Genomic DNA, 13,479 nt, shown 5'->3' on the forward strand with positions numbered 1-13,479 from the left:
CGACAAGGAACTAGCCGAGAAGACGTGGTCGGCACGGAAACGAGGCTGCAGCAGGACCAGGCGCCAAGGGCGTGGCTGGGGAACGACGGAAACGCTCGGAAGGTGGGGGCTGGGGGACGGAGACAGGGAGAAGACCACGCCATGAAGGCGTGGTTGAGGCAGGGCGAGGCCTGTGGGTCTGGCCCCAGCGAATGACTTGGTAGAGAATCAGAGAACTCTACTTTTTTACTTAGTAATGCTTCTTGATGTCTATGCACAAGGATAAATTTGTACTAGTGGAATATCGTGTCCAAAGGACCTGTTGAATTTTTCACTTTCATTGATACTACAGATATTTTCTGAATTGACAAGTCCACCAAGAAACTATATGTGTGTGTCCAATGGCTGCACACAGCAGCTTCCTTGGTAGTGTACGCAGCCTGTTGGTTGTATGGGTTGCTCTAAGGGACCTTGGAGACAGGGCTTTCCGATGGATGTTCATGTTTCTGACCTTGCACTACCACAATGTAGGCTCCAAACAGGCATGCGAGGTGCCTTTGGAAAGCCCCAGGGCACTGTGGCCAGGGTTCACATTGGCCAAGTAATCATGTACATCCGCACCAAGCTGCAGAACAAGGAGCATGTGATTGAGGCCCTGCGCAGGGCCAAGTTCAAGTTTCCTGGCCGCCAGAAGATCCACATCTCAAAGAAGTGGGGCTTCACCAAGTTCAATGCTTATGAATTTGAAGACATAGTGGCTGAGAAGCGGCCTTTTTTTTTTTTTTTTGGGAGAGTCCCACTCTGTCCCCCAGGCTGGAGTAGTGTAGTGGTGTGATCTTGGCTCACTGCAACCTCTGCCTCCTGAGTTCAAGTGATTCTCGTGCCTCAGCCTCCCAGGTAGCTGAAACTACAGGCATGTGCCACCACACCTGGCTAATTTTTGTATTTTTAGTAGAGACAGGGTTTTGCCATGTTGCCCAGGCTGGTCTCGAACTCCTGAATTCAGGTGATCTACCACCTTGGTCTCCCAGTGTTGGGATTACAGGTGTGATGTAATGGCACCCGGCCCCATTTTCCTCCTCTCTCAGCAGCACTTCCCATCCCTTTCCCAACTCCTCGCCCCCCAGCTCAGCACCAAGACCCTGTGCTTGGCAGATCTTTGAATCAAGCACATTTTGAAAAAGCAAACATTTCCTTTTCCACCCACGGTGATTACAAAAGTAACATATGTTCTGTGTCAGAAATCTGGAAAAACACCACGAAGAGGGAAAATGAGGCCGGGTGTGGTCGCTCATGCCTGTAATTCCAGCACTTTGGGAGGATCACTTGAGGCCAGGAGTTTTGAGACCAGCCAGGGCAAAATAGTGAGACTGTCTCTCCAAAAAGTAAAAAAATCAGCCAGGCGTGGTGGTGCATGCCTGAAGTCCCAGGAGGTGAGTCCCCTTGAGTCCAGGAATTGGAAGCTGCAGTGAGCTGTAATTGAATTGTGCCACTGCACTTCAGCCTGGGTGACAGAGCAAGACACTGTCTCAAAAAAAAAAAAAAAAAAAAAAAGAAGGGAGAATGAGACTCTCAGTAATCCTACCATGAAGTGGTAACTACAGTCAATGCCTGTGTGACCCAGCATTTCTTTGTTTTCAGACGGAGTTTCATTCTGTTGCCCAGGCTGGAGTGCAATGGCATGATCTCAGCTCACTGCGACCTCCGCCTCTTGGGTTCAAGCGATTCTCCTGCCTCAGCCTCCTAAGTAGCTGAGATTACAGACGCCTGCCACATTTTTGTATTTTTAGTAGAGATGAGGTTTCGCCAATTGGCCAGGCTGGTCTCGAACTCCTGACCTCAAGTGATCCACCCACCTTGGCCTCCCAAAGTGTTGGGATTATAGGTGTGAGCCACCATGCCTGGCCGTGACCCAGGATTTCTAAGAGAATGCAAAGATGTGCTGCTTCTAAACTTCCTCAGGCACCTCAGCTTCCTCAGCTCACTTTTGACCTTCCAATCTGTTTTGTCCCGGCTAGAGTCTCCCCAAAAGCAGAGGCAGGGGAATTCCCACAAAGGAATGCCCTAAATCATCCCAAGATGGGGCCAGTGGGGATTTCAAGAAAACACCAATTACCAGAGCAATCAGTCCAAAGCATTTATTAGGGAAAATTACAGAGTGCTCCAACAATCATCAAGACAGGAAAGAAAAGGGGTGTTCTACCGAGGTACAGCTGCAGCTAGGGGTGAGGACATGGAGTTCAGATGCACAAGTCAGCATGTCTGGTTTCCATTACTATTTTGAGTAATGGGCCACCTGCTGGTCTGGCGGGTGTCAGCTTGACCAAAACAGGATTGTGGATTCTTTCCCTGGGATGGGATGTTCCACAACTTTGGTTTTATATTTAGATTTTCTTTTTTTTGTTTGGTTTCTTTTGGAGATGGAGTCTCACTGTGTCTCCTAGGCTGGAGTGTAGTGGCGTGACCTCAGCTCACTGCAGCCTCTGCCCCCTGGGTTCAAGAGAAGAATTCTCCTGCCTCAGCCTCCCAAGTAGCTGAGACTACAGGCGCAGGCCACCATGCCCAGCTAATTTTTTTGTATTTTAGTAGAGACAGGGTTTCACCGTGTTGCCCAGGCTGGTCTCCAGCTCCTGAACTCATGCAATCCGCCTGCCTTGGCCTCCCAAAGTGCTAGGATTACAGGTGTGAGCCACCACACTCGGCCTATATTTAGATTTTCAAGGCCAGTTTCTGGAATTTTTAAGCAAAGTACACGGGTTAAACATTGTGAGACCTTAGCATAGAAAAACAGAAGAGAGGCTGGGCGCGGTGGCTTACACCTGTAATCCCAGCACTTTGGGAGGCCGAGGCAGGCGGGTCACCTGAAGTTGGGAGATCGAGACCAGCCTGACCAACATGGAGAAACCCCGTCTCTACTAAAAATACAAAACTAGCTAGGCATGGTGGTGCATGCCTGTAATACCAGGAGTTTCTCTCTTGTTGCCCAGGCTGGAGTGCAATGGCACCAACTCGACTCACCGCAACCTCCGCCTCCCTGGTTCATGAGATTCTCCTGCCTCAGCCTCCCAAGTAGCTGAGATCACAGGCATGCACCATCACGCCAGGCTAATTTTGTATTTTTACAAAATTAAAGAGATGGGGTTTCTCCATGTTGGTCAGGCAGGTCTTGAACTCCCAGCCTTAGGTGATCTGCCCACCTTGGCCTCCCAAAGTGCTGGGATTACAGGCTTGAGCCACCGTGCCTGGCCTTGGAGAATTCTTAAACCACTGTAGCAGTATAGTTCAACAATACTAAAAGGTGGTTTTAGTCTCTGGATCCTGCCATTCAAAAGCAAATAGGCCGGTTGCAGTGGCTCACGCCTGTAATCCCAGCACTTTGGGAGCTCGAGGTGGGGAGATCACTTGAGGTCAGCAGTTCGAGACCAGCCTGGACAACATGGTGAAATCCTGTCTCTACTAAAAATACAAAAATTAGCTGGGTGTGGTGGCGCGTGCCTGTAATCCCAGCTACTAAGGAGGCTGAGGCAGGAGAATCGCTTGAATACGGGAGGTGGAGGTTGTGGTGAGCTGAGTTTGTTCCACTGCACTCCAGCCTGGGCAACAGAGCGAGACTCTGTCTCAAAAAAAAAAAAAATTGAGACAGCCTCACTCTGTGTTGCCCAGGATGGAGTGCAATGGCACGATCTCAGCTCACTGCAACCTCCGCCTCCTGTGTTCAAGCGATTCTCCTGCCTCAGCCTCCCGAGTAGCTGGAATTACAGGTGCCTGCCACCACACCTGGCTAATTTTTTTTTTGTATTTTTAATAGAGACGGGTTTCACCATGTTGGCCAGGCTGGTCTCAAACTCCTGACCTCGTGATCTGCCCACCTCAGCCTCCCAAAGCACTTGGATTACAGGTGTGAGCCACCGTGCCTAGCCTCAAAAAAAATTTTTTTTAAAGGCCAGATATCTCCACAGGTAGCTTACTTTTATGTTATGGAAAGTGCCAATTTACTGAGCACCAAATGAATACATAATGGAGTATTCTTCATGTAGATTAAATAATGTGACCATACTCTCCCTCTTTTCCCTCCAGCCCACTTTTCCCCTTTAAATACTGAAGCCCTCAAAATTATATTTGGAAAAAACCACGGATCACAGATTGTTCCTGGGGTTTTGTGTTTCTTTTTTCCCAGGCATGTCCTTAACCTTGTCTACATAAACCTGTCAATTTATTGAGACCTGTCTCAGATACTTTTTGGTTTACAAATTGTTTGACTGAATTGAGGAAGGACGGTCCTTGTCCCACCAGCCCTCACAAACCTGGAATCTGGTACAAAGTGCTCCCCAAAGATACAGATGCAGGAGATTGTGCAATTGTGCAATGTTTCCAGTTACCTCGCGGGCATTTAAGGTTGGTGACTGGCAGTGAGACAGAAGAATAGGGAAAATGAGGCAGAAGAATAGCAAAGGGAATTAAAAGTTGGATAAAGGGCAAAATACGTAAAAGCAGAGAGCAAAAGCAAGGTGAAGAGGCACCCGCCCCTTCTTGCTCACCCAGCAAGAAGCAAGATAAATGGCAGAAGCTGAGGAGACAAAACAAAAGGAAGATTAAAAACAGTAAAGGCCGGGCGCGTTGGCTCACACCCAACACTTTGGGAGGCTGAGGCGGGAGGATCACAAGGTCAGGAGATGGAGACCATCCTGGCTAACACGATGAAACCCCGTCTCTACTAAAAATACAAAAAAATTAGCCGGGCGTGGTGGGGGGCGCCTGTAGTCCCTGTTACTCTGGAGGCAGCTGAGGCAGGAGAATGGCGTGAACCCGGGAGGCAGAGCTTGCAGTGAGCCGAGATCGCGCCACTGCACTCCAGCCTGGGCGACAGAGCGAGACTCTGTCTCAACATAAAAAATAAATAAATAAAATAAAATAAAATAAACTGAGTAAAAATCCCATGGCTGGGGAAATCAGAACCAAACCAGTAAGGAGCAGCTCTTTAGGCATAAGCACGCGCATTAAAGACAAAAAGTATCCTTAACGTGATAAGGATAACCAGCTCATTAGCGCTCATGCATATGGACGGTATATCATGCATGTACTTAAAATTATGGAATGGAGGCGGCCCTGAAGCACACAGGGGACAAAGTAAGGAACACACCTATCATTCAAAAAGGTAGACACTGGCTAGGTATTAGGCAGCCTTGGGAAGAGAAAAAAAAGCCTGGCCAACATGGTGAAACCCCATCTCTACTAAAAGTACAAAAATTAGCCGGGCGTGGTGGCGGGCGCCTGTAATCCCAGCTACTTACTTGGGAGGCTGAGGCAGGAGAATCGCTTGAACCCGGAAGGTGGAAGTTGCGGTGAGCCGAGACCGCGCCATTGCACTACAGCCTGGGCAACAGAGCGAGACTACATCTCGGGAAAAAGAAAAAAAAAAAACCCAAACTATACCAAGCCAGGGCTGACTTTATCTCGCAGAGGTCAGTCCGCTCTCCCCACTCCGAGTGGAATACTGTGTTTAATAAACTTGCTGCATTGCTATCTCTGTATGTCTCGTCCAAATCTTTGTTTGGGACACCAAGAGCCTGGAACTGTGCGGCACCATGCGGTAACAGCAGCTGTTGGGCAGCGTAGAGTCTAGTCCAGGATCAAGCTTCGCCTACTGACTGGAGTCCGCATCCCGGGGGAACGCGAGGGCCAGAGGGCAGAGGTGAGCCAAATGCTCACGAGGCCCAGCCCTCAATGAACCCAGGGGGTCAGAAGGGATGACTGCAGAACTCGCCCCCCGCCCCCACCCTCCACCCTCGCTCCTAGTAGCCGCAGCAAGAGGCTTCGGGCTCAGGATCAGGAGCTTACCCCCACTCCGGGACCCTCTGGCGTCCCCACCAAGTGACCGAGTCTCCCTGCAACAAACAATGACTTCAAACGAGCTGGGCGCCGGCGCCTGACCTCTGGCTTTCGCTCCACGCCCCTTCCCTGGCCCCAAACCCGCCGAGGGCCCCCTCTCTACCCCGCGCGCCTACCACAGGCGTCCCCCTGCCCAGCCTTGGGACACCGAAACTGTACCTGGGAACCGCAAACACACAACATACTATAGACCCGGAAGAACCTGTCCCAGTGTTTACCACACCCCCTGGCTAGGGGCAGGGCTTCCGGCCTCGAACTTTTACTTCCGCTTCCGGTTCCTAGTGTTAACTTCTACCGGGGTTCAGCGCTCGGGTGAGGAGCTGGTGGCGTCGGCAGGTTCCAGGCGATTCGAGGTGAGGGGGTCAAGCGGAGAGGCTCGGAGTCGGAGAAAGCTGGCGCGACCCAGCCACCCAGGGTCTGGGGTCGGTGGGAGGTGAGGCCGGGGAGTTTTGTGGCAGGGCCTTCAGGCGGCGAGAAGGGGCGGAGGCGCGGCCGCCTGGGGTTCGCGGCCCTGGGACAGGGGACTTGGGGCCTGGGAGTATTCGAGTCCGGGGGGTTGGGGGCAGAACGGAAGGCTCAGTAACCGGGAATTTTAGGGCCTGGGACTGGGAGACTTGTAGGCTGGGGCTTCTGGGCCTGGGAGACGCCTGAAGCTCTGACTCTGCTGCCTCCCACCCACCCCTCGCTTTGTGTAGGTCCAGCTAGGATGATCGAGGTTGTTTGCAACGACCGTCTGGGGAAGAAGGTCCGCGTTAAATGCAAGTATCCACTGGCAGCCGAGAGGCAGTGGTGCCCGCAGGGGTGCTTGGAGTGAGGCAGGCAACTCAATCTGTGTTGTCGGATGGTTTTAGTTAAACCCGGGAGAGGGGGTGGATGGGGTCCTGGCAGATGGTATTCTGCCCTAGAATGTCCTCTTCCTCGTTCTACCGCTTCCATTTGCCTTAACTGCTATGCGCCCAGCACGGATGATACCATCGGGGACCTTAAGAAGCTGATTGCAGCCCAAACTGGCACCCGTTGGAACAAGATTGTCCTGAAGAAGTGGTGAGTGCAGCGGTAGAGCCACTGGGTGGACTGGACTAGGCTGGAAGGTTTTGGTTGGGGGAGCGCTGTAGGCAGCCCTTTACTTAGGCTTGGCTACCTCATTCGGCCTTCAGACTGAAGAGCCTCCTTAGCCTTATCTTTGAAATGTCTCTTTTTCTTAGGTACACGATTTTTAAGGACCACGTGTCTCTGGGGGACTGTATCCTTTGTGTGACTTTTTGAGGAAGCATCTACATACCCAGCCTCCGTTATCTTTGTTCAAAACTAAAGTCTGCATGAGCTTATGCATATCAAGTGTTTAACTTAATACGTGGCACATGGTGAGCACTTAGAAAATGGGAGCTAGGTAATTATTTGGTTGGGGAGGAGGGTGGTTGGTGAAATAGTTTGACGTCAAGTTCAAAATACTTATTACTGACCTCCACCTGAGTGCTGGACAGTAGGTCAGGGTGGGATGAGACTCAGGCATATCTGTTGTGCAGAAGGAACAGAAACTTTTTAAAATTTTTATTTTATTTATTTTTTTGAGACAGTCTGGCTCTGTCGCCTAGGCTGGAGTGCAGTGGCACGATCTTGACCCACTGCAACCTCCACCTCCCGGGTTCAAGCAATTGTGCCTCAGCTTCCCAAGTAGCTGGGATTACAGGTGTGTGCCACCACTCCTTGCTAGTTTTTGTATTTTTAGTAGAGATGGGGTTCCACCATGTATGCCAGGCTAGTCTCAAACTCCTGGCCTCAAGTGATCCTCCCGCATCTGCCTCCCAAAGTGCTGGGATTATAGCGGTGAGCCACTGCGCCTGGCCTAGAAGGAATAGAAACTTTTTTTTTTTTTCTACCTCCAGGTTTAAGATTTTCTGTCTCAGCCTTTCAAGTAGTGGTTACAGGTCCCACCACCACACCAGTAATTTTGTATTTTTAGTATGGCCAGGCTGGTCTCAAACTCCTGACGTCAAGGGATCCACCTGCTTCGGCCTCTCAAAAGTTCTGGGATTACAGGTGTGAGCCACTGCGCCCAGCCAGAAATTCTTTTGTAAAGTTTCGGTTCTCTCCAAATAAAAATGGCCTGGTCCAAAATGGGCTTCCTTAGCCCTGGGCTGAGACCTCAGGCCACCCTGACCCAGCTGTGAATGAGAGGGGTGGGGACGGAAGCCAGAGTCAAGATTCCTTAACACCTTTCCTTCAGATGAAATCCACGATGGGATGAACCTGGAGCTTTATTATCAATAGATGAGAATCCTCATCTTCCTGCCCCGCTTTGCTCTCCCATCCTCATCCCCCACACTGGGATAGATGCTTGTTTGTAAAAACTCACCTTAATAAACACTTAGATGTTGCTTTGTTGTTGTCTCTTTGTATGAGAGCTGTCTAGTGATGGGTGGATCAGTCGCTGTTTGGTCATCACTACACCGTCAGTATGCAGCTGCTAAAATAAGAGCTCCGATCAACTGGATCCATGAGGGCTGAGTAGACCAGGAGGCTGGGAGTCTGTGTGGGAGCCCAGAGAGAACTCTGGGGTTTGCTGTGGGTGTCTGAAGGTCAAGAGACCCTGGGGTTATTGTCACCCTAATAGACCAAAGAACCTCCGGGTAATGACAGTAGATATAATTGTTAGGAATTCAGATTCTGAAATCACACAGACCATATGTGGAATGTCAGCTCTGCCACCAAGCAGCTGAGTGACACTAGGCAAAATTTTTTAACCTCCGTAAGCCTTTACTTCCTTATCCACTGGAAATAATTGTGTTTACTTCATGTCTGCTTTCAACTGGCATATTGTGAGGAGGTATAGATGAGTTTAAAGCATGTTTAAACATCCACAGTTCCTGGCACTTTTTTTTTTCTTTTCTGAGACAGGATCTTGCTGTGTCACCCAGAATGGAATGCAGTGGTACGTTCATAGCCCACTGCAGCCCTGAACTGGACTCACACAGTCCTCCTGCATCAGCCTCCCAAGTAGCTGGGCAGTATGTACCACCACGCCGGCTAATTTTTAAATTATTATTTATTTTTTTTGAGACAGTCTCGCTCTGTCACCCAGGCTGGAGTGCAGTGGCACGATCTCAGCTCACTGCAACCTCTGCCTCCTGGGTTCAAGCAGTAGGCAGGAGACTGGGACTACAGGCGTGCCCCATGACACCGGTTAATTTTTGTATTTTTAGTAGAGATGGGGTTTTACCATGTTGGCCAGGCTGGTCTCAAACTGCTGACCTCAAGTGATCCACCCTCCTCGGCCTCCCAAAGTGCTGGGATTACAGGCTGGAGCCACCGTGTCTGGCATTTTAAAATTTTTTGTAGAGACAAGGTCTCCCCTACGTTGCCCAAAATAGTCTTGAACGCCTGACCTCAGACAGTCCTCCAGCCTTGGCCTCCCAAAGTACTGAGATTATAGGCGCAAGCCATCATGCCTGGCCCTGGCACTTCTTTTCAAGACAAAAATAACGTGACAGTAGACAGTGAGGCAGTGTGGCACTATAAGTGTGGCCACATGAGCCCAGCCTCAAGAGTCAGACCGACTAGATTTGAATTTTGATTGATCCTTAGCAGTGGGATTTCAGCCTCTGCGACCCTCAGTTTCATCCTCTAAAAATGAGCACTACAGTGGCACCCACATCTCAATGAGATCATGCAATTAGAATAGCAGGATGCCTGGCACATAATGTTATTCGCTGTATTCTTCCTCTAGGTGTGAGTAGACAGGAGACCAACTGTCCCTCTCTTCCCCTGGCCACAGTTCTTTGTGTCAACCTTGCTCCTGTCCTACTTATTTTTTAAATTAAAAAAAATTTTTTTTTTGAGATGGAGTTTCACACTTGTTGCCCAGGCTGGAGTGCAATGGCACGATCTCAGCTCACTGTAAACCCCGCCTCCCGGGTTCATGTGATTTCTTTGCCTTAGCCTCTTGAGTAGCTGGAATTACAGGTGCACACCACCACACCCAGCTAATTTTTTTTAGTAGAGACGGGGTTTCACCATGTTACCCATGATGGTCTTGATCTCCTGACCTCGTGATCCGTTCACCTCAGCCTCCCAAAGTGCTGGGATTACAGGCGTCAGCCACTGCGCCCGGCCCTGAATTTCTTTTTTTTTTTGATCCGCCTCGGCCTCCAAAGTTTGATTACAAGGTGAGCACCGCCGCCCGGCCCAGTATTTTTTTACTCACCAATACATTTGAGTGACTCTAGAAACTTTCTGGAATAACCTAGAGTTTTTATCATACAGGGATAATTATATGTCCTATAATATTTATATGCCATTCCATAGTTTGCTTTTCTATGCTTTTTTTTAATTATTATTTTTTATTATTATTTTTTGAGATGGAGTTTTGCTCTTTTTGCCCAGGCTAGAGTGCAATGGTGCAATCTCGGCTCACTGCAACCTCTGCCTCCTGGGTTCAAGCGATTATCCTGCCTCAGCTTCCCAAGTAGCTGGGACTACAGGCACGAGCCACCACACCTGGCTAATTTTTTTATTTCCAGCAGAGACGAGGTTTCACCATGTTGGCCAGGCTGGTCTCAAACGCCTGAGCTCCAGTGATCCGCCCGCCTCAGCCTCCCAAGGTGCTGGGATTACAGGTGTGAGCCGTTGGGCCAGCCATGATTTAGCAATTTTGAAACTACTTTTGTGTGTGTGGGTGTGGGCACATGGGCCCATGTAATACAAACAGGGTTGAACAAGTAAGTAAACTTGTAGATAATGAGAGCTGGGTGTCTCACTGTGGAGAAGGAAGTAACAAAACAGGAGATGGGAGTGCTTAAAATGAACCTTGTAGGACTGGATTTGGAGGCATCAGTCTGAATTCACGGTTTTTGTTTAACACATATATTGATACATACAGATGTGTGTATACATATGTATATTTCCTTGCTCTATCTACTTAGAGGGACCAGAAACAGTGACACTCCAGGAGCAGTGGGCACCCATCCTGGAACATAAAAAGAACATTAGTGGGAAAACAGGGTTGGGGGGAATTTGTGGTTTAGTTAATAGTATTATATTGATATTGGTTTCTTAGTGTTGATAATTACATTATGGCAGGGTTTCTAAGCTTTGGCATTGTTGACCTTTTTGGGTTGGATTTTTTTTTTTTTTTTTTGAGAGAGAGTCTTGCTCTGTCACCCAGGCTAGAGTGCAGTGGCGTGATCTTGGCTCACTGAAAGCTCCACTCCCAGGGTTCAAGCAATTATCCGCCTCAGCCTCCTGAGTAGCTGGGATTACATGCGCCCGCCACCACACCTAACTAATTTTCGTATTTTTAGTAGAGATGGGTTTTCACCATCTTGGCCAGGCTGGTCTTGAACTTCTGACCTCTTGATCCACCCGCCTTGGCCTCCCAAAGTGGTGGGATTACAGGCGTGAGCCACCACGCCCAGCCTTTTATTTTTATTATTATTATTTTGTTTTTGAGACAGAGTCTCACTCTGTCACCCAGGCTGGAGTGCAGTGGCAAGATTATGGCTAATCGCAGCCTCTTAACTCCTAGACTCAAGAGATCCTCCCACCTCAGCCTCCCAAGTAGCTGGGATTACAGGCACGTGCCACCACACCCAGTGAATTATTTTTGTAGAGATGGGGTCTTGCCATGTTGCCCAGGCTGGTCCCCCAACTGTGGGCTCAAGCGATCCTCCTGCCTTGGCTTCCCAAAGCCCTGGATTACAGGTGAGCCACCACGCTCAGCCCTTGGGTTGGATAATTCTTTTGGTGGGGGCTGTGCCTTGAAGGATGTTAGCAGCATCCTTGGCATCTAATACTAAATGCCAGTAGCCAGCAGTATCTCCTGTTCCAAAATGTCTGAAGATGTTGTAACAACCAAAAATGTATCAAGATGTTGCAAAATGTCCCTTGGGAAACAAAATCGCTACTGGTTGAGAATTCTGTTCTATTATTTATTTAAGACGCTAATATTAGGGAAGTTTGGGTGAAGGGTACATGAAAACTCCGCTGTTTTTGTAACTGCCCATGTCTAAAATTATCTTTATAAAAAGCATCTTGTTAATATGCTAATACATACTTGTAAAAAACAAAATGTTCTATTAAAACAAACTTTTTTTGTTTTTTGAGATGGAGTCTTACTCTGTCACAGGCTGGAGTGCAGTGGCACGACCTCGGCTCACTGCAACCTCCGCCTCCCAGGTTCAAGTAATTCTCTTGTTTCAACCTCCCAAATAGCTGGGATTAAAGATGCCGCTACCACGCCTGGCTAGTTTTTGTATTTTTAGTAAAGACAGGGTTTCACCATGTTGGCCAGGCTGGTCTCGAACTCCTGACTTCAGGTTATCCACCCACCTCGGCCTCCCAAAGTGCTGGGATTACAGGTGTAAGCCACCGAGCCTGGCTTGAGTGCTTTATGTGGATTAATTTATTTAATCTTCACATCAAACAGAAGGATGTATTATTGCTTATCCCCACTTTGCAGATTGGGAAACCAAAGTACAGAGTAACGTTAAGTAATCAGTTCAAGGTCACATAGCAAGTGTCAGTGCCAGGCTTTAAACTCAAGTCTGGCTCCAGGCTTCTCTTAGCCTTCTACTGCATCCTGCGTCTAATTTGTTGTGGGCAGGTTTCCCTATGAGTTCACTTCACTGAGCCTCATTCTTTTTTTTTTTTTTGAGACGGAGTCTCGCGCTCTCACCCAGGCTGGAGTGCAGTGGCGCAATCTCGGCTCACTGCAAGCTCCGCCTCCCGGGTTCACGCCATTCTCCTGCCTCAGCCTCTCCGAGTAGCTGGGACTACAGGCGCCCGCCACCACGCCTGGCTAATTTTTTGTATTTTTTAGTAGAGACGGGGTTTCACCGTGGTCTCGATCTCCTGACCTCGTGATCCGCGCGCCTCAGCCTCCCAAAGTGCTGGGATTACAAGCGTGAGCCACCGCGCCCGGCAAGCCTCAGTCTTTTTAACGGTCACATAGGGTTCTATGCTAGGTGAACTGTAGCTGCACCCTTTGCTGTCAGTGTCTTCAACTCTCATATCTACCCACAGTTCCCCAACTCTGGGTCCCCAAATACCTCTCCTGTGTCCCACGGGCTCTGCAGACTCTATTTTAAGTTGGCTAAAACTGAGCTCATCTCCTCCCACCTGCACCTCCTCCGTGTTCTTATATGAATGTCAATGTCGGCACCCACTGGTCACCCAGGATGGAGGAAGGAGCCAGACTGTGAGGGAATAAAGTAAGTAAGCAGGTTCCAAAGGACGTGGAAGGTGTTTGGGTCCAGAGCCTAGGGAAAAGTTGAGCCCTGCAAAAAATAAAAGAGGCTGGGTTAGCTTTGGACATCTGGGGTAAGCAGGTGGGAAGAGGGAGGATGGAGGAGCCAAATTTAAGCATCGGGCACTTAGGTGCTCATCTCCAAGGCAACTGCATTGCTATGGCAACAGCAGAGGCAGCACCGCCCCGCCCAAGTACCTCCTCGACCGCTGTTACCTCCGCACCAGCCAGACTCTTCCGCATGGGAGGGCTGGGGGCTTGCGGACCTCCGGGAACGGCTCAGGCAGGCGGGAGTTGCTGCGGCATTAGCCAATCCATAAGCTCTATCCCGCCTGGGTGGGCTCTGCGGCGACGCGCGCCAAGAAGGG

General features: G+C 49.5%; 1 protein-coding gene and 1 pseudogene across 2 annotated transcripts; both read left to right on the plus strand.

The window, feature by feature from the left end:
• The first annotated feature begins 338 nt into the window (after positions 1-338).
• On the plus strand, positions 339-462 carry LOC116479775 (small nucleolar RNA SNORA70; annotated as a pseudogene).
• A 5,658-nt stretch (positions 463-6,120) lies between these two features.
• UBL5 (ubiquitin like 5) lies at positions 6,121-8,246 on the plus strand. Of its 2 annotated transcripts, none has more exons than XM_032169603.2 (5): positions 6,121-6,221; positions 6,564-6,630; positions 6,829-6,912; positions 7,074-7,111; positions 8,096-8,246. In XM_032169603.2, exons 2-5 carry the CDS (start codon positions 6,575-6,577, stop codon positions 8,137-8,139), a joined length of 222 nt encoding a protein of 73 aa, XP_032025494.1. In that variant the 5' UTR covers positions 6,121-6,221; positions 6,564-6,574; the 3' UTR covers positions 8,140-8,246. The 2 variants fall into 2 exon arrangements, with proteins under 2 accessions (XP_032025494.1, XP_058281304.1); XM_058425321.1 differs by having other exon boundaries at positions 6,148-6,301.
• Positions 8,247-13,479: the final 5,233 nt, after the last annotated feature.

This window comes from Hylobates moloch, unplaced genomic scaffold (genome assembly GCF_009828535.3).
Source record: "Hylobates moloch isolate HMO894 unplaced genomic scaffold, HMol_V3 SCAFFOLD_12, whole genome shotgun sequence".
Lineage (NCBI taxonomy): Eukaryota > Metazoa > Chordata > Mammalia > Primates > Hylobatidae > Hylobates > Hylobates moloch.

What these genes read in the sequence shown, in the direction of transcription:
- UBL5 (XM_032169603.2), top strand. Translation starts at nt 6,575, where the DNA reads ATGATCGAGGTTGTTTGCAACGACCGTCTGGGGAAGAAGGTCCGCGTT. An exon ending in AAGGTCCGCGTTAAATGCAA is followed by an intron (nt 6,631 to 6,828) that starts GTATCCACTGGC and finishes CTATGCGCCCAG; the next exon opens with CACGGATGATACCATCGGGG. An exon ending in AAGATTGTCCTGAAGAAGTG is followed by an intron (nt 6,913 to 7,073) that starts GTGAGTGCAGCG and finishes TCTTTTTCTTAG; the next exon opens with GTACACGATTTTTAAGGACC.